At 35.6% G+C, this 15,984-nt stretch overlaps 1 protein-coding gene across 1 annotated transcript; it reads right to left on the bottom strand.

Annotated features, from left to right (window-relative positions):
• Nucleotides 1–10,633: 10,633 nt before the first annotated feature.
• On the bottom strand, nucleotides 10,634–15,019 carry LOC122090187 (lipase member N-like). The gene is made up of 7 exons (XM_042660040.1): nucleotides 14,891–15,019; nucleotides 14,494–14,651; nucleotides 14,191–14,259; nucleotides 14,055–14,111; nucleotides 12,824–12,876; nucleotides 12,599–12,674; nucleotides 10,634–12,015 (listed from the first exon to the last, which is right to left on the bottom strand). Exons 2-7 carry the CDS (start codon nucleotides 14,538–14,540, stop codon nucleotides 11,016–11,018), a joined length of 1,302 nt encoding a protein of 433 aa, XP_042515974.1. The 5' UTR covers nucleotides 14,541–14,651; nucleotides 14,891–15,019; the 3' UTR covers nucleotides 10,634–11,015.
• Between the last annotated feature and the right edge of the window lie 965 nt (nucleotides 15,020–15,984).

Here is a 15,984-nt window from a genome sequence, read left to right as displayed (position 1 = left end):
CCCAAGCATACATTGTAGCCTACGTATATATCTTAAAATACAGATATAATACCTGTTTTACCCGTACATAGCCTTATGGTAGGTGCACGTACACGGTTTGGGCACTCCCGTCTCTTCTGGCACTGGCTCGGACTTGTCGGGCCAGCCGGTGTTTAAGGTCACCCGTGCCATCATAGCCCATAAGGAACCCACTCTAATATCCTCTGGCTCGGTTCCTGCATGGTTAAACCGGTTCAACCACGAAATCAGACCGGGTTTAAGAAGCGGGATATTACAGTAATGACTTAACCCTATCCAAATCTCAAACCTTGCTCTTCACTAATTACTATAGTTAATTAGTGATTTTCAAACAAGAAATAATGATAAGACAAGTCAGTTCCATCAACCAAGAGGTTATGTAATAGCTAAAAAATATTTAACAAAGGAAATTATGATAAGGTGAGCGATATAGATTCAGTTTGAATTTTCTCAAGACTGGATGATCTCATATGCTTACTTGGCTTCAACGTCAGTCTGGCTCTGATTGGTCACTCTTTTGTGTTCACATGTCACGTCATGTACAATGTTGTCACTCCCAAAAAATTGAATCCTTTTAGTACCAAACCATCTTATTAAAAACATAATTAATACAGCCTCTAATTTAATTAATCAGTAGTCCTGGTCAATAAACCCTATCTTTTTATTATTATTAAATTAATAAATACATTAGCTCAGCACAAGACGAAACAAAAGACACATTATAAGTTTGTTCGTCATCTGAAACTAGTGCAGTTCCAGTCAATATTGTCCGCTTAAAGTTTTTTGTCATAGGTTTTGTTTGGTTAGAAGTAAAGTAAAGTAAAGTAAAATCAATATTTTATGTTCACTTCGATTAGAAAGTTTCATCCAAACATCCCATTGAAAAAAGATAAGATAAAGGGTTAATAATAGGAAGTGATCTTAAATTAAAAAAAAAAAAAAAAAGAAGAATATCTATAGTAGGAATAAGCTCTTCATAAGTAAAATCAATTAATTAGAGATATAATAGATGAGACAAAGAAAGGTATCCCAAGTAGTTAGGATGTATGAAATTCTCATGTTTCATTGGACCTCCAAAATCCTTTAGTGGATTATTTTTGTAAATAAATAAAATGAGGGCCTTGACCTTTCGACAGCTGAATAAGAGAAAAACTTTTTGTATTCAAAGTGGTGAATTAAGAAATTATAATTTTACTTTTTTTCTCCTTTTAAGATAAATTTTTTTTTTTAATGAGGGGTAAATTCTATCATTTTACATAAATAAGTCATTAAATAACTCTTAACTTTTAAATTTTTTACTTTTACTTTTACATAAAAATAACTTATGGGAATAAGACAAAGGACAATTAAATCAATATTATGAATTCTCACTTTACCGCTTTGCTGACAACAAATTACATCTTATAAGGAAGGAAGCATCTTAACCACTAAATAATTTGGAAAGACAACTGTACTTAAAACTCAACACTTTGCGTGCTTGCACCCATAAATATATGTACGGAGATGAATTTGAAACCAAGCCATGATTCTTTAATTCTTAAATTCTTTTAAAACTCACCAAGTTGGAATTCTATTATTCTTAAATTATAATCATAGTTTTCAGTCATTAAGCATTTGGTTATATATAAATACTAGTTTCATTGAAAGTCAAGAAGCTTTGATCAGGTTTTGTCCTTTGTTGATTGAATTAGCCAAAATCACAGAAATGCTATGACAGTTGTTTATAAGAAAAAAGGAAAAATGGTATATATAAAAGCTACAATGTGAGAACCTTTAGCAATATAGTAGGTAGCAATTAATGTAATTAACATTCTATAAGAAAAGGTTTTCTAAGACGTAGAGATTAAGTTGTTGGGTTATGATTTGAAAAGTTGATTCAAGACTTGCTTAATGAACGATTAATCCTTTAAATATTTAGGTTTTGTAGAGACATGTGTCTCATGTGAACTATATATTTTATTAAAAGAAAAAAAAACTTTAGATGATAAGATAATATAATTTTGTGAGAGTGTTCCCCACAATGTCAATGTGAGGAATCTCCCACGTCATATCAATGATGGTGCAAAGAATTGTCTCATTCATGTATAGGATCCGCATAGTAAAAATATGAAAAAAATAATAAAAACAACTCATGTGAGAATGAGAACATATTTCATATAATTTTATATTAAATAAAAGTGTACAGTGTAAAAGAATCAAATAAAAGAGATATTTATGTTGGGCAAAAAATTTTTGGCATTCCTAGAGGGATTTTGACAGAAAGAGACAGGTGCCCTTTTATATATATATATATATATATATATGGAGAAATAACAAACTTCTAGGAAGCTGCCATGAAAATAATCTATACAGGCTGATGATGGTGTCTATCTCCAGATGAGCATAGTACTGTTTTTGCTATGGCACCATTGTATTGGAAATGCAATTTTTGTAACTGTTTCCAATTATTGATCCATTGATTACCTTTGTATCAGGTTCTGTTCATCTGTTGTGCATAAATAGACATTTGCCCACATCTCCTTGATGCCTCATATATTGAAAGTAAAAGCAATCTCTCTCTCTCTCTTTCTCCTTTGGACTATTAGGGCACCAATCTATGGATTTCCAATGTTTACAAAAATATAATTAAGTAATCTTGATCATCCAGTAATTGGGTATTTTTAAGCAATCAAAGGAGATAAAGTACATAGATTGGAGAGCAAGGGATCCTTGTTAATCATGAGGTTAAAATTATTTGAATTTCAAATCAAATCGTGAGTCAAGAGTCCAAGGTAGATGGACATATATATTTTTTTTTTATCTTTTTTGGTATGAGTTTATTTGTATTTTCGTATCGTCATAGGTGTTATCTAGTTGTTGCCTCATTTATGAATTCCACTCTATTTCTTTCAAGATAACATCCATTTTTTTAGGGTCATTAGTACTCTCTTCTATTTTATGAAGTTGATAATAGACCCCATTATTCTTTGATACCTTGTAGATACCATCTAAACCCTTCGGTGAAGGAAAACTCGATCCTAGTAACTTTATCTATTGATGTGTAGGGATCTTTGATATAGCTTTAGAAGAATAAACCATAATAAAATGTTGGGTTTTGTTGTTTTTGCAACTATATATAGCACCTATCATGTATAGGGGTGTCTTATTCATTGTTCAAAGACTCGGAAGCAGACCCGACAAATCAGCTAATTCAAATTAGAATCAATTGATGTTGATCTATGATATCTTTCTGGGATTCACGCCAATTCTAGATACTCTTGAATCCTGATCCTATTTGCTTCCTTAATGGTGACATTTTGGATTCACATGTAAAGCCAAAGGTCTAATGACTAACCAGCCAAAGAACATTTGAAAGTTAAAAGTCTAAAGGAAGACACTTTTTTTTTTTTCTTCTTTTAGAAGTAAGTGATTCACCTTCCCTACTGGTTTAATTTGAGGTGTCCATGCACCACATATCATAAAGTCACAAATATTTACATTCTAAAAATAAAATTCTCGAATGCCAAAGTACTTGGCTCATTTCGGATAAATATAAACATCAACCATTTTGAGAGTGCTTCCTTTCTCCACCTCTTGGAAAATCATTCTTAAATTTACAAAGCCCAGAAAGTAAATAAAAAAAAAAAAAAACTCATTCCTCCGGTTCAAAGCTTCCCGCTTCTGTAAGTGTCTTTAGAATATATAACTTTCTTTTGATTGTTCCTTGTTTTATGCTTGATAAAATGAGTTTTCAAAATAATTTAAAGTGACGTATCATCTTTCGATTATCAAGAACTATCATTTTCTTTCATGATATATTTTGAGTAAACATGTGAAATGCTAAAAATTTATCTTAAATAAAAAAACATATTATATTGAAAATTATTAGACACCTCAAGAACTACCAATGGAAGAAATTCCAAATTTGAAAAAAGTGATAAAATTTCAATACATTGTCTCCAACAATAAAAAGACTCTCCAAGTCTTTTTTTTTTTTTTTTTTTTAATAGAGAAGGGAAGAACTTTGCTCTAAGCAATATTCTCATCATCCACGCCACAAATCAAGCAAGTGACATATCCACAGTAGTAAATATTTGTGGAAGTATAGATTTTATAAAATATCTCCTTAGACAGCTTTAGTACAAACAAAATGAATTTAGACATTTCATTTCAAACTTTAGTTACTTTGTCTTTAGGAAAAAAGTTAAATTATGAGGAGTGAAGAAATAGAGGTAGAGTGACGTTTTCCTTTGGGGAGGGGTCATTAGTTGATCATCTATAGAGAGAGAGAGAGAGAGAGAGAGAGAGAGAGGGGGGGTTTCCTTTGTACATAAAGCCAACTTCTTTGGATATTGACAAATGGGTAAAGGAATCACTTCACTTCCCTTTGGAGGGCCACTAGATCAATTCCTTGTCACTGCATATGATAATAAATAAGTCTTAATAAGGTCCGAAGATTACTTTTATGACTTTTGCATAATAAAATTCTCACATTCCATAGTGGAATTTGGAAATTGGAAAAAATGAGGCCTCCCATGTTCCTCTCTCTCTCTCTCTCTCTCTCTCTCTCTCTCTCTCTCTCTCTATATATATATATATATATATCTATTGAACCTAAGAGTGACTAATCCATAGGGGTTTTGGGAAATGGACTGGATATTGGTATTTGAAACTTTTGGTGGAATAGCAGTCGTTTGCAGCTGCCATTTAGTAGGGAAAGAGATGTCTTTCCACTGAACCAATTTTAGGTAGACTATTTGACCTTAAAGACAATCAGTCTCAAGGTAGAGGGTTTGTCCTTTAGGAGAGCATTTGAGAGCTCGGGGTTTGACAGTTTTCATGACTTTATACTTGATACGGTGGATGATAGAAATGATATCAGACCCATGCATCATCTTTTATATATATATATATATATATATATAAAAGACATGCACAAAATTATAGCCAAGTTAGTGATGGTTCATGTGCTTATAAAATGAATTGTGAGGGCTTAAAACCCATGGAAGGATTAATTTTGGTCCTTCATGTACCTAAATGCAACAGAAATTGAAGGAGAATCAAAGAAAACCAGCTTTTATTGTTGTTTTAAACTTTTGACCTGCAATTTGTTGGACAAAATTTTATTCTTCTAAGAAAAATCAATGTAGATAAGTATGTATCAGTCAGCAAAAGTTATCAATCTCTATCAATATCAATATGACTTGATTGATTCAATACCAATTCTTAGAACTATGGCCATAGATTTCATGTGGAAAATTTTGCACGTAAAGGAATTTGAAATTTAGCCTAAAACTTCCAAAAGTAGAAATTGTAATATCTGCCACAATCAAATGCTAAAGAAAATTTCTATAGGCCTGGAAAAAAAAAATTATTATTACACTCAACTATAAACGATTTGAAAAGAAAAAAAAAAAAAAAGTGATGGCATTATGACCAATAAAAAAAAAATTCAAAATTTTTTAATAGTTTGCTGGTTTTGTATGAGGCAGCTTGGATTTGCCTTTTGAATTGAGAAATCTATCGTACTGACAGGTTCATGGGGTTAGCTGGAAGCTTGGAATGTCCTTCCCATTATAGTTTTGTTCATTTCTTCTGATAATTAATAAAGTTTAAGAAAACTACCCAAGTTTGTGGAGTTTTATGTTTTTTCTTTTTTAATAATAATAAATATAAAGAGACACGCTGGTGCTCATTCGTGCAGCCCTGTATCAGCATGGGACCAACGAGGGGTGGATATGGGCATCAAAGGGGGGAGTGACATTGTTATTCATAAGGATAGAGGCATCATTTCACAATCCCTTATATTCTGGCACATGGACTGCACAACTAGAAAGCATTCATTTCCCTATTAAGTAAAGAAAAATAAAAGTTTTGTCAGTACTATATAGTAAACCTTCTCACACGATCCATCCTCCATTTTTGTCACACGACATGATCCAAAGATCCCAAATTTGGAGGACAAGTATACCCGAAAGTCTATTACTTACATCTCTAGTTTCAACCAAATTGGAATCTATTTATTCTCAAAATTAAGTATCGATAAATATAAGACTACCAAAAGGATACATAAGACTATTAGAATTGCATAGGGTATGGACATACATTGGGTTACATGACTGAATTTGAATTTGAAATTTGATACATGATTTATTCGGAGTTTTCTCCATCTACCCAACGCTTAAAATTTCCATATCATTGTACCGTGTCTCATACATAAGACCAAACATACACATAACCTTGTTTACAAGACTACAACTGACTATATGACGACCATTTTGCAAAAAGAAACCAAATCTGGTTTCTAGAAGGAAGCTTTTAATTCAGCTTTAGAATAATCTCCCACACCTATATGTGGACAATATTTTAAAAGGTGAAGCCTTTGTTATCCTAAGAGCTTAGTTTGATATGACCTCTATCAAAACCTAGCACTATCACCGCCCTTAATTGACTTTTTGAACTTAGTAACAACCTAACAACTATGATAGATCCCTTTAATTTTGCAAATAAATAATTATATATAATAATATTCTAAACAGCTGGAGTTACTTTTAATATTGTTTAAACCTAAAAATTTGTATGTGTATTTTAGGGTTTAGTGGAAAGATCTTAACCAGCCCATGGTGAAACATTTTCCTAATGTAATATAACTTCTCATGGAGAAATAAGATTCACAAAAAATCTTAGCTTTATTTAATAATGTGGACATTTTTACCAAAACAAATTTATTAATGTGGACATGTCAAATAAATCTCTATTTAAAGTTTAAATTACCACTGCGTAGCTAATTAGGAATTTCTTAATTCTCTCCAAAACAATGTTGGCGAAAACTGAAATTGATATGTTCTTATTGGATTATGTTTCAAGTTAGAACTTTGCAATATCAAAACCGATAAGAAATCAAACTAATCTTAAAAAATTAGATCGAAACAAACCCAAACAATATTACTTGACAAGGAAACCATACTAGCCCAAAATTCATTTAAAAAAAAAAAAATCATATTTCTTTCATACTTGTGAATATATTTATATGGCAAACCAAAACTGATGCACCCTTTATGGACGATGTTTCGAACTCATTCTTAAATTGAACCAAAATTGATGAAATCAAACCAAAATAGATCCAAATCGATTTATTAAAATCCCTATCTGAAAATATAAAACCTTAAATGCTACACACAATTTCTACCTTTCTTCGCATCTTCCCTATCTACTTCATTGTCCACACTAGTAATAGTTACAAGCTATAGCCGTGTAGTCCTTCCAGAAACCCATTAATGTTGAACCCATGGTTTTAAGTATCGGTGCGTATCGTGCCGTATCGGTCGATACGTATCCGTATCGGTAGGCATCGGCACGATACATACCGATACGCTACGGGGAATTTTGGGCCCCCTTTTACGTATCGTTGTATCGTGCGTATCGTACCATACCGTACCGTATCGGTACCAATACGTACGATACTCTACGATACGAACTTTTGAAAATCTGGAAATTCCCGAGAGTATCTGTGCGTATCGGTATGTATCGTGCAGTATCGAGCCGTATCGTACTGTATCGGTACCGTATCGGTACGTATTGACTGAAAATATGAAAATTCCCGTGAATGTGCCTTTTATTGTTTGAAACAAACACTTTAAACTCTCACCAATAGTTTTCTATATTTCTCTTCTTTCTTCCCCTTTGATTCACACACCTTTTTGGAGACTCAAATGGTAGATTGAAAGAAACATTGTCGAAGTGAATGGTTCAAAGAATGAGAAAAACATAGTCCAAGAAGAACCTTGAATTTGAAAGTTGAAAATTTTGAATAGTAAGTTCTTGAATCTTTACTCACTTTTTTCAATTTTAACCTTAGATTTTCAAGTTTTTTTACAAATCTAAGGTTCATCATAGGGGTGTCAACCGGTCGGGTCGGTTCGGTTTCGATCGGGCTTAATCGGGCTTAAAGACTTTCAAAGGCTACATCGTGTCCGCCCATTTAACTAATCGGGCTTAGTTATTGAGGGCATGGTACACTTTATATTCGGTCGGTCGGCCTCGGGCTATAATCGGGCCACCTTAATCGGGCTTTAGTCGGGCCTTAATTGGGCTACGGACATGTTTAATGTTAAACGGGTTTTAACCGATTTTTAAACGGACCCTCTTTAAAATGTGCTCTTATATTCCGGCCCACTCATGCAAACCCAAAAAAATGACAATAAATTAATAAATGATACCAAATATAACCATTATTTAAAATATGAACATGTTTTTACTTTTTAGTTTTTACTTTCTAATTTTGGGGGTAAAATAGGTATTCTACAATCATTAAAGGGTCGGGCTAGGCCAGTGCACAATAGGCCGGTCTCGATCGGGTGTTAAACGGTCGGTCTCGGTCGGGCGCCCGACGGTCCAAGTAGCAAAACCAAGACCGACCGTTTATAAACGGGCCGGGCTCAAGCCCGTCACGTTTAATAAACGGTCCGGGCTCAAGCCCGACACGTTTAATAAACGGTCCGGGCTGGACCGGTCTATAAACGGTCGGTCCCGATCGGTTTAGTCGGTTCGGGCCACGAATTGACACCCCTAGTTCATCATACTTAGAATCACATTTTGTGCATCATTATTACATGAAATCATTGGATTTATAAGGATTTACAAACTTTTTTCAAGAGAAAATGAGGGTTTCAATTTATTTCAAATTTCTTAGATCTACTTATGCTCAATGATTAAAAATGTTTAGATTTTTTATATGTTATGTAAAAACAAGTGTTCTACAACTTCCATGGAAAATTTTGATTTTTCTCAAAAAAATATATTTGTCTATCAGTACCATACCCTCATCATTTTGAACATTTTCAACTCAATATATTTGTCTATCAATACGATACCCTCCACTTAAGTATTTATGCATTCTACATGTTATATATAACTTTTTTTAACTGTTTTTTTTATGCAAAAGTGTATAAAAATGTGTTCCCTATCCATTTATGTGCGTATCTTTAGTGTATCTTAGCGTATCTCCGATACGATACGATACCCTCCGATACGTATCTTAATTTTGATCGACCGATACAGCGACCGATACCGATACTTTAATCCTTGGTTGTTGACTTGCACCTCTTTGAATTTTTCAAGCGTTCCTTCTATTAAAAGCTAGTTTATTATTGACAACTGGGGATTGTAGATCTCCTGGATCGTTAAGATGCCCAAGACTTGCTCATGGTTGAATCCTCCTCAAGGTATGGTAGCACTTCATTGTGATGGTGCCTTAAATCAAGATAGAGCTTCTTATGGTGGTGTCATTCGTGATTTAAAAGGGTTTTCAATTCTTGCTTTTGTTGGACTTGGGGATGTCCGATCGGTCTTAATTATGGAGATGCAAGCTATTATAAGGGGTATGTCTATTTGTATTGATAGGGGTTTGATGTGTGTATCTATCCTGTTAGATTCTAAATTGGCTATGGACAAGATCAATAGAGTTATCAAAGGTTCTGGGATGCTCAAGTTTTGAAAAGTAAGATTCTTCACCTTTTGACCTTTTCTGTTCGGATAGAGTTTTAAACATGTTCGGAGGGAAATGAATAAACCAGCTGATTATATGGCTTCATTCACAATGAGTATGGATATTAGTTTGCTCCCAGAAGAGTTTCCCGATAATCTGAAAGGTTTAATTATAGATGATGCTAATTTTAAGATTTATTACCGAATGTAATCTATTGATTTTATATTTTTAGATTTTTTAGTGGGGTTTGTCCTACTTGGCTCTTGGGGCCTATCTCTCTTCTTTTAGGTTTGTCTAAATAGGGAATGTGGTGGCCATTTTCTGTATTTTATTTTCTTTTTTTCTTTATACAATATATTTAAAAAAAATATATATCTATCAGAATAGTTTGAACCAACGTCGGGCCAACTCAACAAAAAAAACCCGAGAAGAAGCTCCCACACACCCTCTCATTGACCCTGCACACTAGTGTTGCTTACACCAGACTTCAGCTAGTCTCCTGTTGTTTACACCCAGACTTAGGCAATAGCAAAAAGACTGATACCTCCCAGTTCTGTGCGTTAAATATGCTCCCGTGCACCCTCCCATTGGCCCCATGTGCTGGTGTTGCCTACACCAAACTAGCAGTGACTTTAAACAACAAAAATTTTCACATAGCTTAAATTAAAATAGAAAGTGACATTGAACAAGGAGTAACGAATTTCTTATTCACATCAAAAAAATAAAAAAATAAAATAAAAATTAAAGGACCCGGTTTTAAAACCTTCACCCAAGGTGAAGTGGTGAAGAGATAATCTAAAAATCCACAAAATCAGAGCTTTTCGGAACTTCAGCAATAAAGGGGTGGGGGTTAATAATGGCATTCACTACTCCAGTAGTCCAAATCAGAGCTTCAAATCACCAAGGCTAAAGAGAGTATCCAGCAGTTGAGACCATGATCTTAAAATCCCCCAACATGCTGCTAGGCTTAAACTTTATAAAATGAATTCAAGTCGACAATAGAAAAGAACGGAAAATCAGGAACAACTGAAGGCCTCATCTTTTTCGTTGGTCTACAATAAAATTTAACCTTTTGGAAGATATGATGGAACAAAGAAGATGATTATGATGATGATGATGATGATGATGATGAACTGAAAAGAATCACAATCAAGCAATGACAGAAGATGGCATTCATCAATCATAAAGGATGCCGAAGAAGTCTAAGCAATGGTTTCATCAAGGCTGATGTTCATGAATACTCACAATATAAACCAAGTCGCACAGAACTTCTCTTACAAGGTACAATTTAGTGATCCTTACCCATAACGCACTTCCCAATGATTAAACTCTCTCCTCAGGGAGGGAAGGTGATGACTTGACACCCATATGGAGATAAAACCTAACTAAAATGGTGTAAAATACACCTAGTCAATCATATACAACAGCAGCAAGTATGAACATAAAATGCAAGCATGTCACCCGACAAAAACCAAAGAAGACACCCCTGCAGCTTAATCCCGAAAGCTTCCACATTTATACATTTTGTCTACTATGATGATGATGACGACGATGATGATGACGATGATGATGATGATCTCAAGGTAGTATTACTAGTTGACCCATTTCCACCTTTCCTCTTCAATCTCGCAGCCTTCTGACCAAACTGTTGCTTAGGTGGAGGTACAACAAGCAACACGCGGGACATGACATAAGCCAAAAGTTCTTCATGGTGGGAAAATGTAAAATCCAGGTGAGCATATTCAAATTCATTGAAGAACACATCAACACCTGAATCCTTCATCAACTTGTAATGTTTTCTAACCATGGATGGACGTATCACCTTATCCTTCCGCCCAGCAACCAGATCGACAGGAATGTCAATGAGTCCATAGTGTTTACCCAAGTCCAAGGGCTCAGGCGATCCATACACTTCCATGTTAGCAGCTGCACTCACATGATCATACATTATAAACTTTCCTCTACGCTTCATCTGTGCAAGGTGAATAGCAACAAAAATAGACACTCCAGGCATGTCATGCATATTGTAGTGTGGCAAACCTAGCACCCCAACCCAGTTTGAGCTATCACCACCGACAACATAGCTCATAAGGGTCTGAACTAGCCCTCCCAAGGCAGGGTAATTGTCGAAGTCCCTCGCTAACTTGTTCAGCAGCATCCGGAAAAATCTGGTCGGTATGTACAACCCAGGCATAAGTGGAGCAAGGATTGGAGCCAGCATAAGACAAAGATACTCAGCAACAGTAAATACTAGGGTAGAATCTTCATGGAACCCAGCTGGTGACAGTAGAATCAACCTCGACAGTCTGTGGGGCTTCTCCTCTATCCGACGCGTTATGACGTACATCAATATTGCTGCTCCACCCAGGCTGTGGCAGATTGCAGCAAGTTTGTAAGGCTGATCATCATTGTTTTCCTCTTCAAGATCAGGCTGGCTGCTCTTCAGTTCAGAGGTTTTAACTTCATGGATTTTCTCTATCATAGCAGGTACATCCTGTGTACCATGCTCATTGATGGAATACTTCCAGTACCTGCAGGATGAACAACTTACTAGTGGACATTTCATATCATAAAGTAGCAGGGAAAAAAAATGGTTGCACAATAACCCTAAAGAAACTCCTTTCATTAAACACAAGTTATACTAATGCAAGAATTGAACCTTCTTTCCCTCTTAATTACATATCCCCAAAAGTTCATTGCTCAGAAAAGGCATAAAGTCTCCCAGACGGCGGTCAAAAGCAGAATTTTCTTGACAGGCACACCTCTATCCGCCATGTGGAAGGGTGACGATGTATTTCTGACCATTGGATATCTAGGGAATGGTTTGCATAGGCCACAGGTCAAATTTCTGATTCAAATTCAAATCATATACCCTTCTGTGTGTTGCACCACAAATGGCCAACCTTATTCACGCTGAAAGTTGACATGTGAGCACTGGGGGAACTTGGGGTCTACCACTACCCGCCCACAAAATTTCAATCCCATGTAACCTGCCATGTGACAGAACTAAGTGCCTGTCAAGGAGATTCCATCCTAGACAATTATTTGGGAAAAACAGAGTATCCCTCAGAAAAATATGCCAAGTAACCAAACAGACTTCTTACAGAAACTTACTGTCGTGAGGAGATGTTCTTGTTAACATGTTCCCTAGAAACCAAACCACGAAAGTTCCCCAGGAATACATCATAACCTGCACAAATGAGATGTGAATCAGTTCTCTACTGCCTATGATTTGATCTTCATGGCAACAAAACCTGAAATGGTTTGATCTTCATGGCAATGCAAACTGGAAACTATGAGTGACTGGAAAGAAAGAGGAAAAAATAAACAAAGGCTTACCTTGATCAAAGGCTGCAAATGCAGGAGAGCCAACCACTCCGTTAGACACCCATCTGGATATGAAGTTAAAATATAAATAGCAGATGAAGTTCAGTTAAGATATATAGGCCCAAGAACTAGAGCCATAAAGCAAGAATTAAAAGCATGGTGCAATGCATTCACCCATCTTTGCTGTGCAGTGGGACAACCACCTACATTGACAAGGGGCCCACTACATGGCAGGTATCTGGGTCTTTTATCTATTATTTGCATGTTTATGCAATCTTATCAATCATACACCTAGATAAATATTTTTATAATTTTAAACGTTTTATATTTTCAGTTATAACAGGGGTATAACCTGGATCTGGACCATGCAGGGTGCCTGGGGGGTGGACCAACTGCGCCCCGGGTGGGGGAGGGGAGGATCTCAGCTGCATCTATTACATCTGTGGGGCTAGCCATTCCCTAAATATCATTTTAATAAAAGGGAAAAGTCTGGGTATGCTGCCGGTATACCCAGATCTGTGTCTATCTCTCTCCTCCTCCCCTTGGAAAAGTCCCTTATATGGTTTGAAGGGCATCTATATGATTGATTTCGTGTAAAATGATCCTTAATGAAGCTTACATGATTAAGAACCAGGAGTGCAACAAGTTCTTCATTAAAAGTTGCACTACAAATTACGTATGGCCTCTGGCTAGAGTTTCATCATCAGCCTTTTATTGAAGTGGCATTCAGCTCTGGAACCACTAGTTTAGAAGCCTCTACATAAAATCCCCTCCAAAAACAATCAAGAATGAATATAACAGCTGTCACTTAAAAGGTTCCACTACTTCTTTTACAACATTCTGGGCATTGATGAGCCAATAGCTGTATAGAACATGTCATTCCATGGATAAAACTGATAAGACGTTCTGCAGGTCAAATGTTGAACTTCTTGGGATAGCTCTCCATTAGTTAATTGTGCATTTGTAGACTTCTAAGTTTGTTTTCACTGCGAAGACTCAATTACAGGCTCCAAGAGATGTAAAACTGCTTCCTACCAATAAACTGAAAAAGATGCTAACAAAACTACGCAACTTGGTACAATTACTGCATCTTCTAGACTTAAGCAATCAGTCAGGTACTCATCTCACTGTATGAAGTTCATATTCCTTGCTTGCATGATAAAACAATTCAACCCATCTCAAATGAATGACTCCAGAAAGTGTTGCATTTAAAATGAAAATGTAAATGGAAGGACTAGCTCACCCCATGGATGAATCCATTATTCCATGTTGCAGATACACAGCCTTCCGTGCATCGCGCCTGCAAGAAGACATGGTAAGTGTTATCCATCCATGCTCTAAAGTAAATTTTGAAATCAGGCAAATCAATGTGTATATACCTAGGAATTCTTTCCAAAAGAAGAACATATCCATCAGCAGTAACTACACGAATAGCTTCATATGGATACCTGCAACAGCAGCTTCAAGTTAAAATTCAAACAGGGCTGCACAAAAATATTGTTGAAGTTTATAAAAGAGAAAGTCAGATATAACTTCAAGTGAAGTAGCAATAACATCCCCCAGAACAATTCTTTGGCTTCTAAGACCAACACCAGTAAGCATAGAACCAATTAAGATATACTAGGGAAGGGGGCGCATCAAATTATCTTGTATAAGTAAAAAAGATTGCAGATTTCCCTTACCCAAGTTCTGTTATGACATCTTGGCATGTTCGAGCATCGGTATTCATAGGCTGGCGCAAATTGGTTTTCCTTTCAGTAGGAGTTGGATCATTTTCTCCAAGTGTAGCTGTGGGAACAGATTTATCTGAACCGCTAGCAGGAACTTCCTTGATACTTCTCTGCAAAGAAAACCAACTAAAAAGCATTCTGAAAGATTCTGATGGTGAAAGAAGGCAATGTGCTGCCTTGTGAACAACATCAAAGGTGGCTTCTATGAAGATTTCAATTCCTAGCTGGAGGTCCTGGTTAAAATAGTAATTTCAAATATCAGAAAGCAAAGCAAAAGTGTAACAGAAGAAAAAGGAAGGATAAGAAACCAGTAAAGACATAATTTCAAAGGAGCAATCTGAGCAGAAACCTCAATAACTCCACGTCTCCTGTCAGTGGTGCGGTGAAAAACATGTTCCTTGAGGAAGCTTGATTTCTTGGTCAAATGTGAACGCAAAGGTTGATGGCTTCGAGGGGTACTTAGAGATCTTATCCCCCGAAACCCAGAAGAACGATAGAGAAAACATGGTATACCCAGAACAAATTTTGCAGGCCAGAAAATCCATGAGAATAAGTACTTAATCCTCCGTGTTTGACGTTTATCATACTTGATGAAACAGCTTGCTCGAGATGCCCGTGAAGCATGTGATGAAGGAGAAGCAGGATATAAGCTTTCATTACTATCTACACTATCTTCTCCAGATGAATAATCCACACTTGATGAAGTATCAGAATCGACAGCAAGTTCATGAATGAATTGGTTGAAGGAGGAGACACCACTATCATCCCCAAGAAAAGGTGGACATGTTAAACAAATAGAACATGCACCTCTAACCAAGCATGATTGGTACAGAATATCTTATATTGAAGTGATTATACCTAAATTCTGAAAATCAAAGTTGGATAAATAAATACATCCACAAGATCACAAGGTTCTATTATAGCAATTTTTTATGCAGCACTGTGGACGAAACATTATTTGAGATCAGAGAAGACCAACTGTAGTTTCAAAAAGATGAAAAAATGCAAATAATTGCACACACAGCATTTTCTTCAAATAAAAGATCACTCCAAATTTTCTAAAGACACCATAGACCAATTCCAGAAATTTATTTCCCAAACCAAGGATTTAAGGTTAAGATAACTGCTTATATCAATTGAAGATGTTGCTGCACCTTTATATCCTTATAGGATTTACATCCTTCATGCTTCTTTGGTCTAACCTGAATGCAGTAGTGAAGTATAATGGTAACACTGGATGTTTAACTCTCCCATTGCAATAAGTCCATTAAAGAACTGTCAAGTATTATTAGGTGTTACATTATTTTAAGGGTACAATTGGTAGTATGTAAAAAGTTAGGATACTGCTGAAATTTGTTTACTTAAGTCATGTACTTACTTGTAATTTCATATTCAGTCATCCATATGTATATAATGAAAAGGTATCGGTTAGACAAATATATA

This window comes from Macadamia integrifolia, chromosome 9, assembly GCF_013358625.1.
Source record: "Macadamia integrifolia cultivar HAES 741 chromosome 9, SCU_Mint_v3, whole genome shotgun sequence".
In the NCBI taxonomy this organism is placed as follows: Eukaryota; Viridiplantae; Streptophyta; class Magnoliopsida; order Proteales; family Proteaceae; genus Macadamia; species Macadamia integrifolia.
Note: the sequence above shows the minus strand (reverse complement) of the source record. Positions and strands in the feature narration are given on the sequence as shown.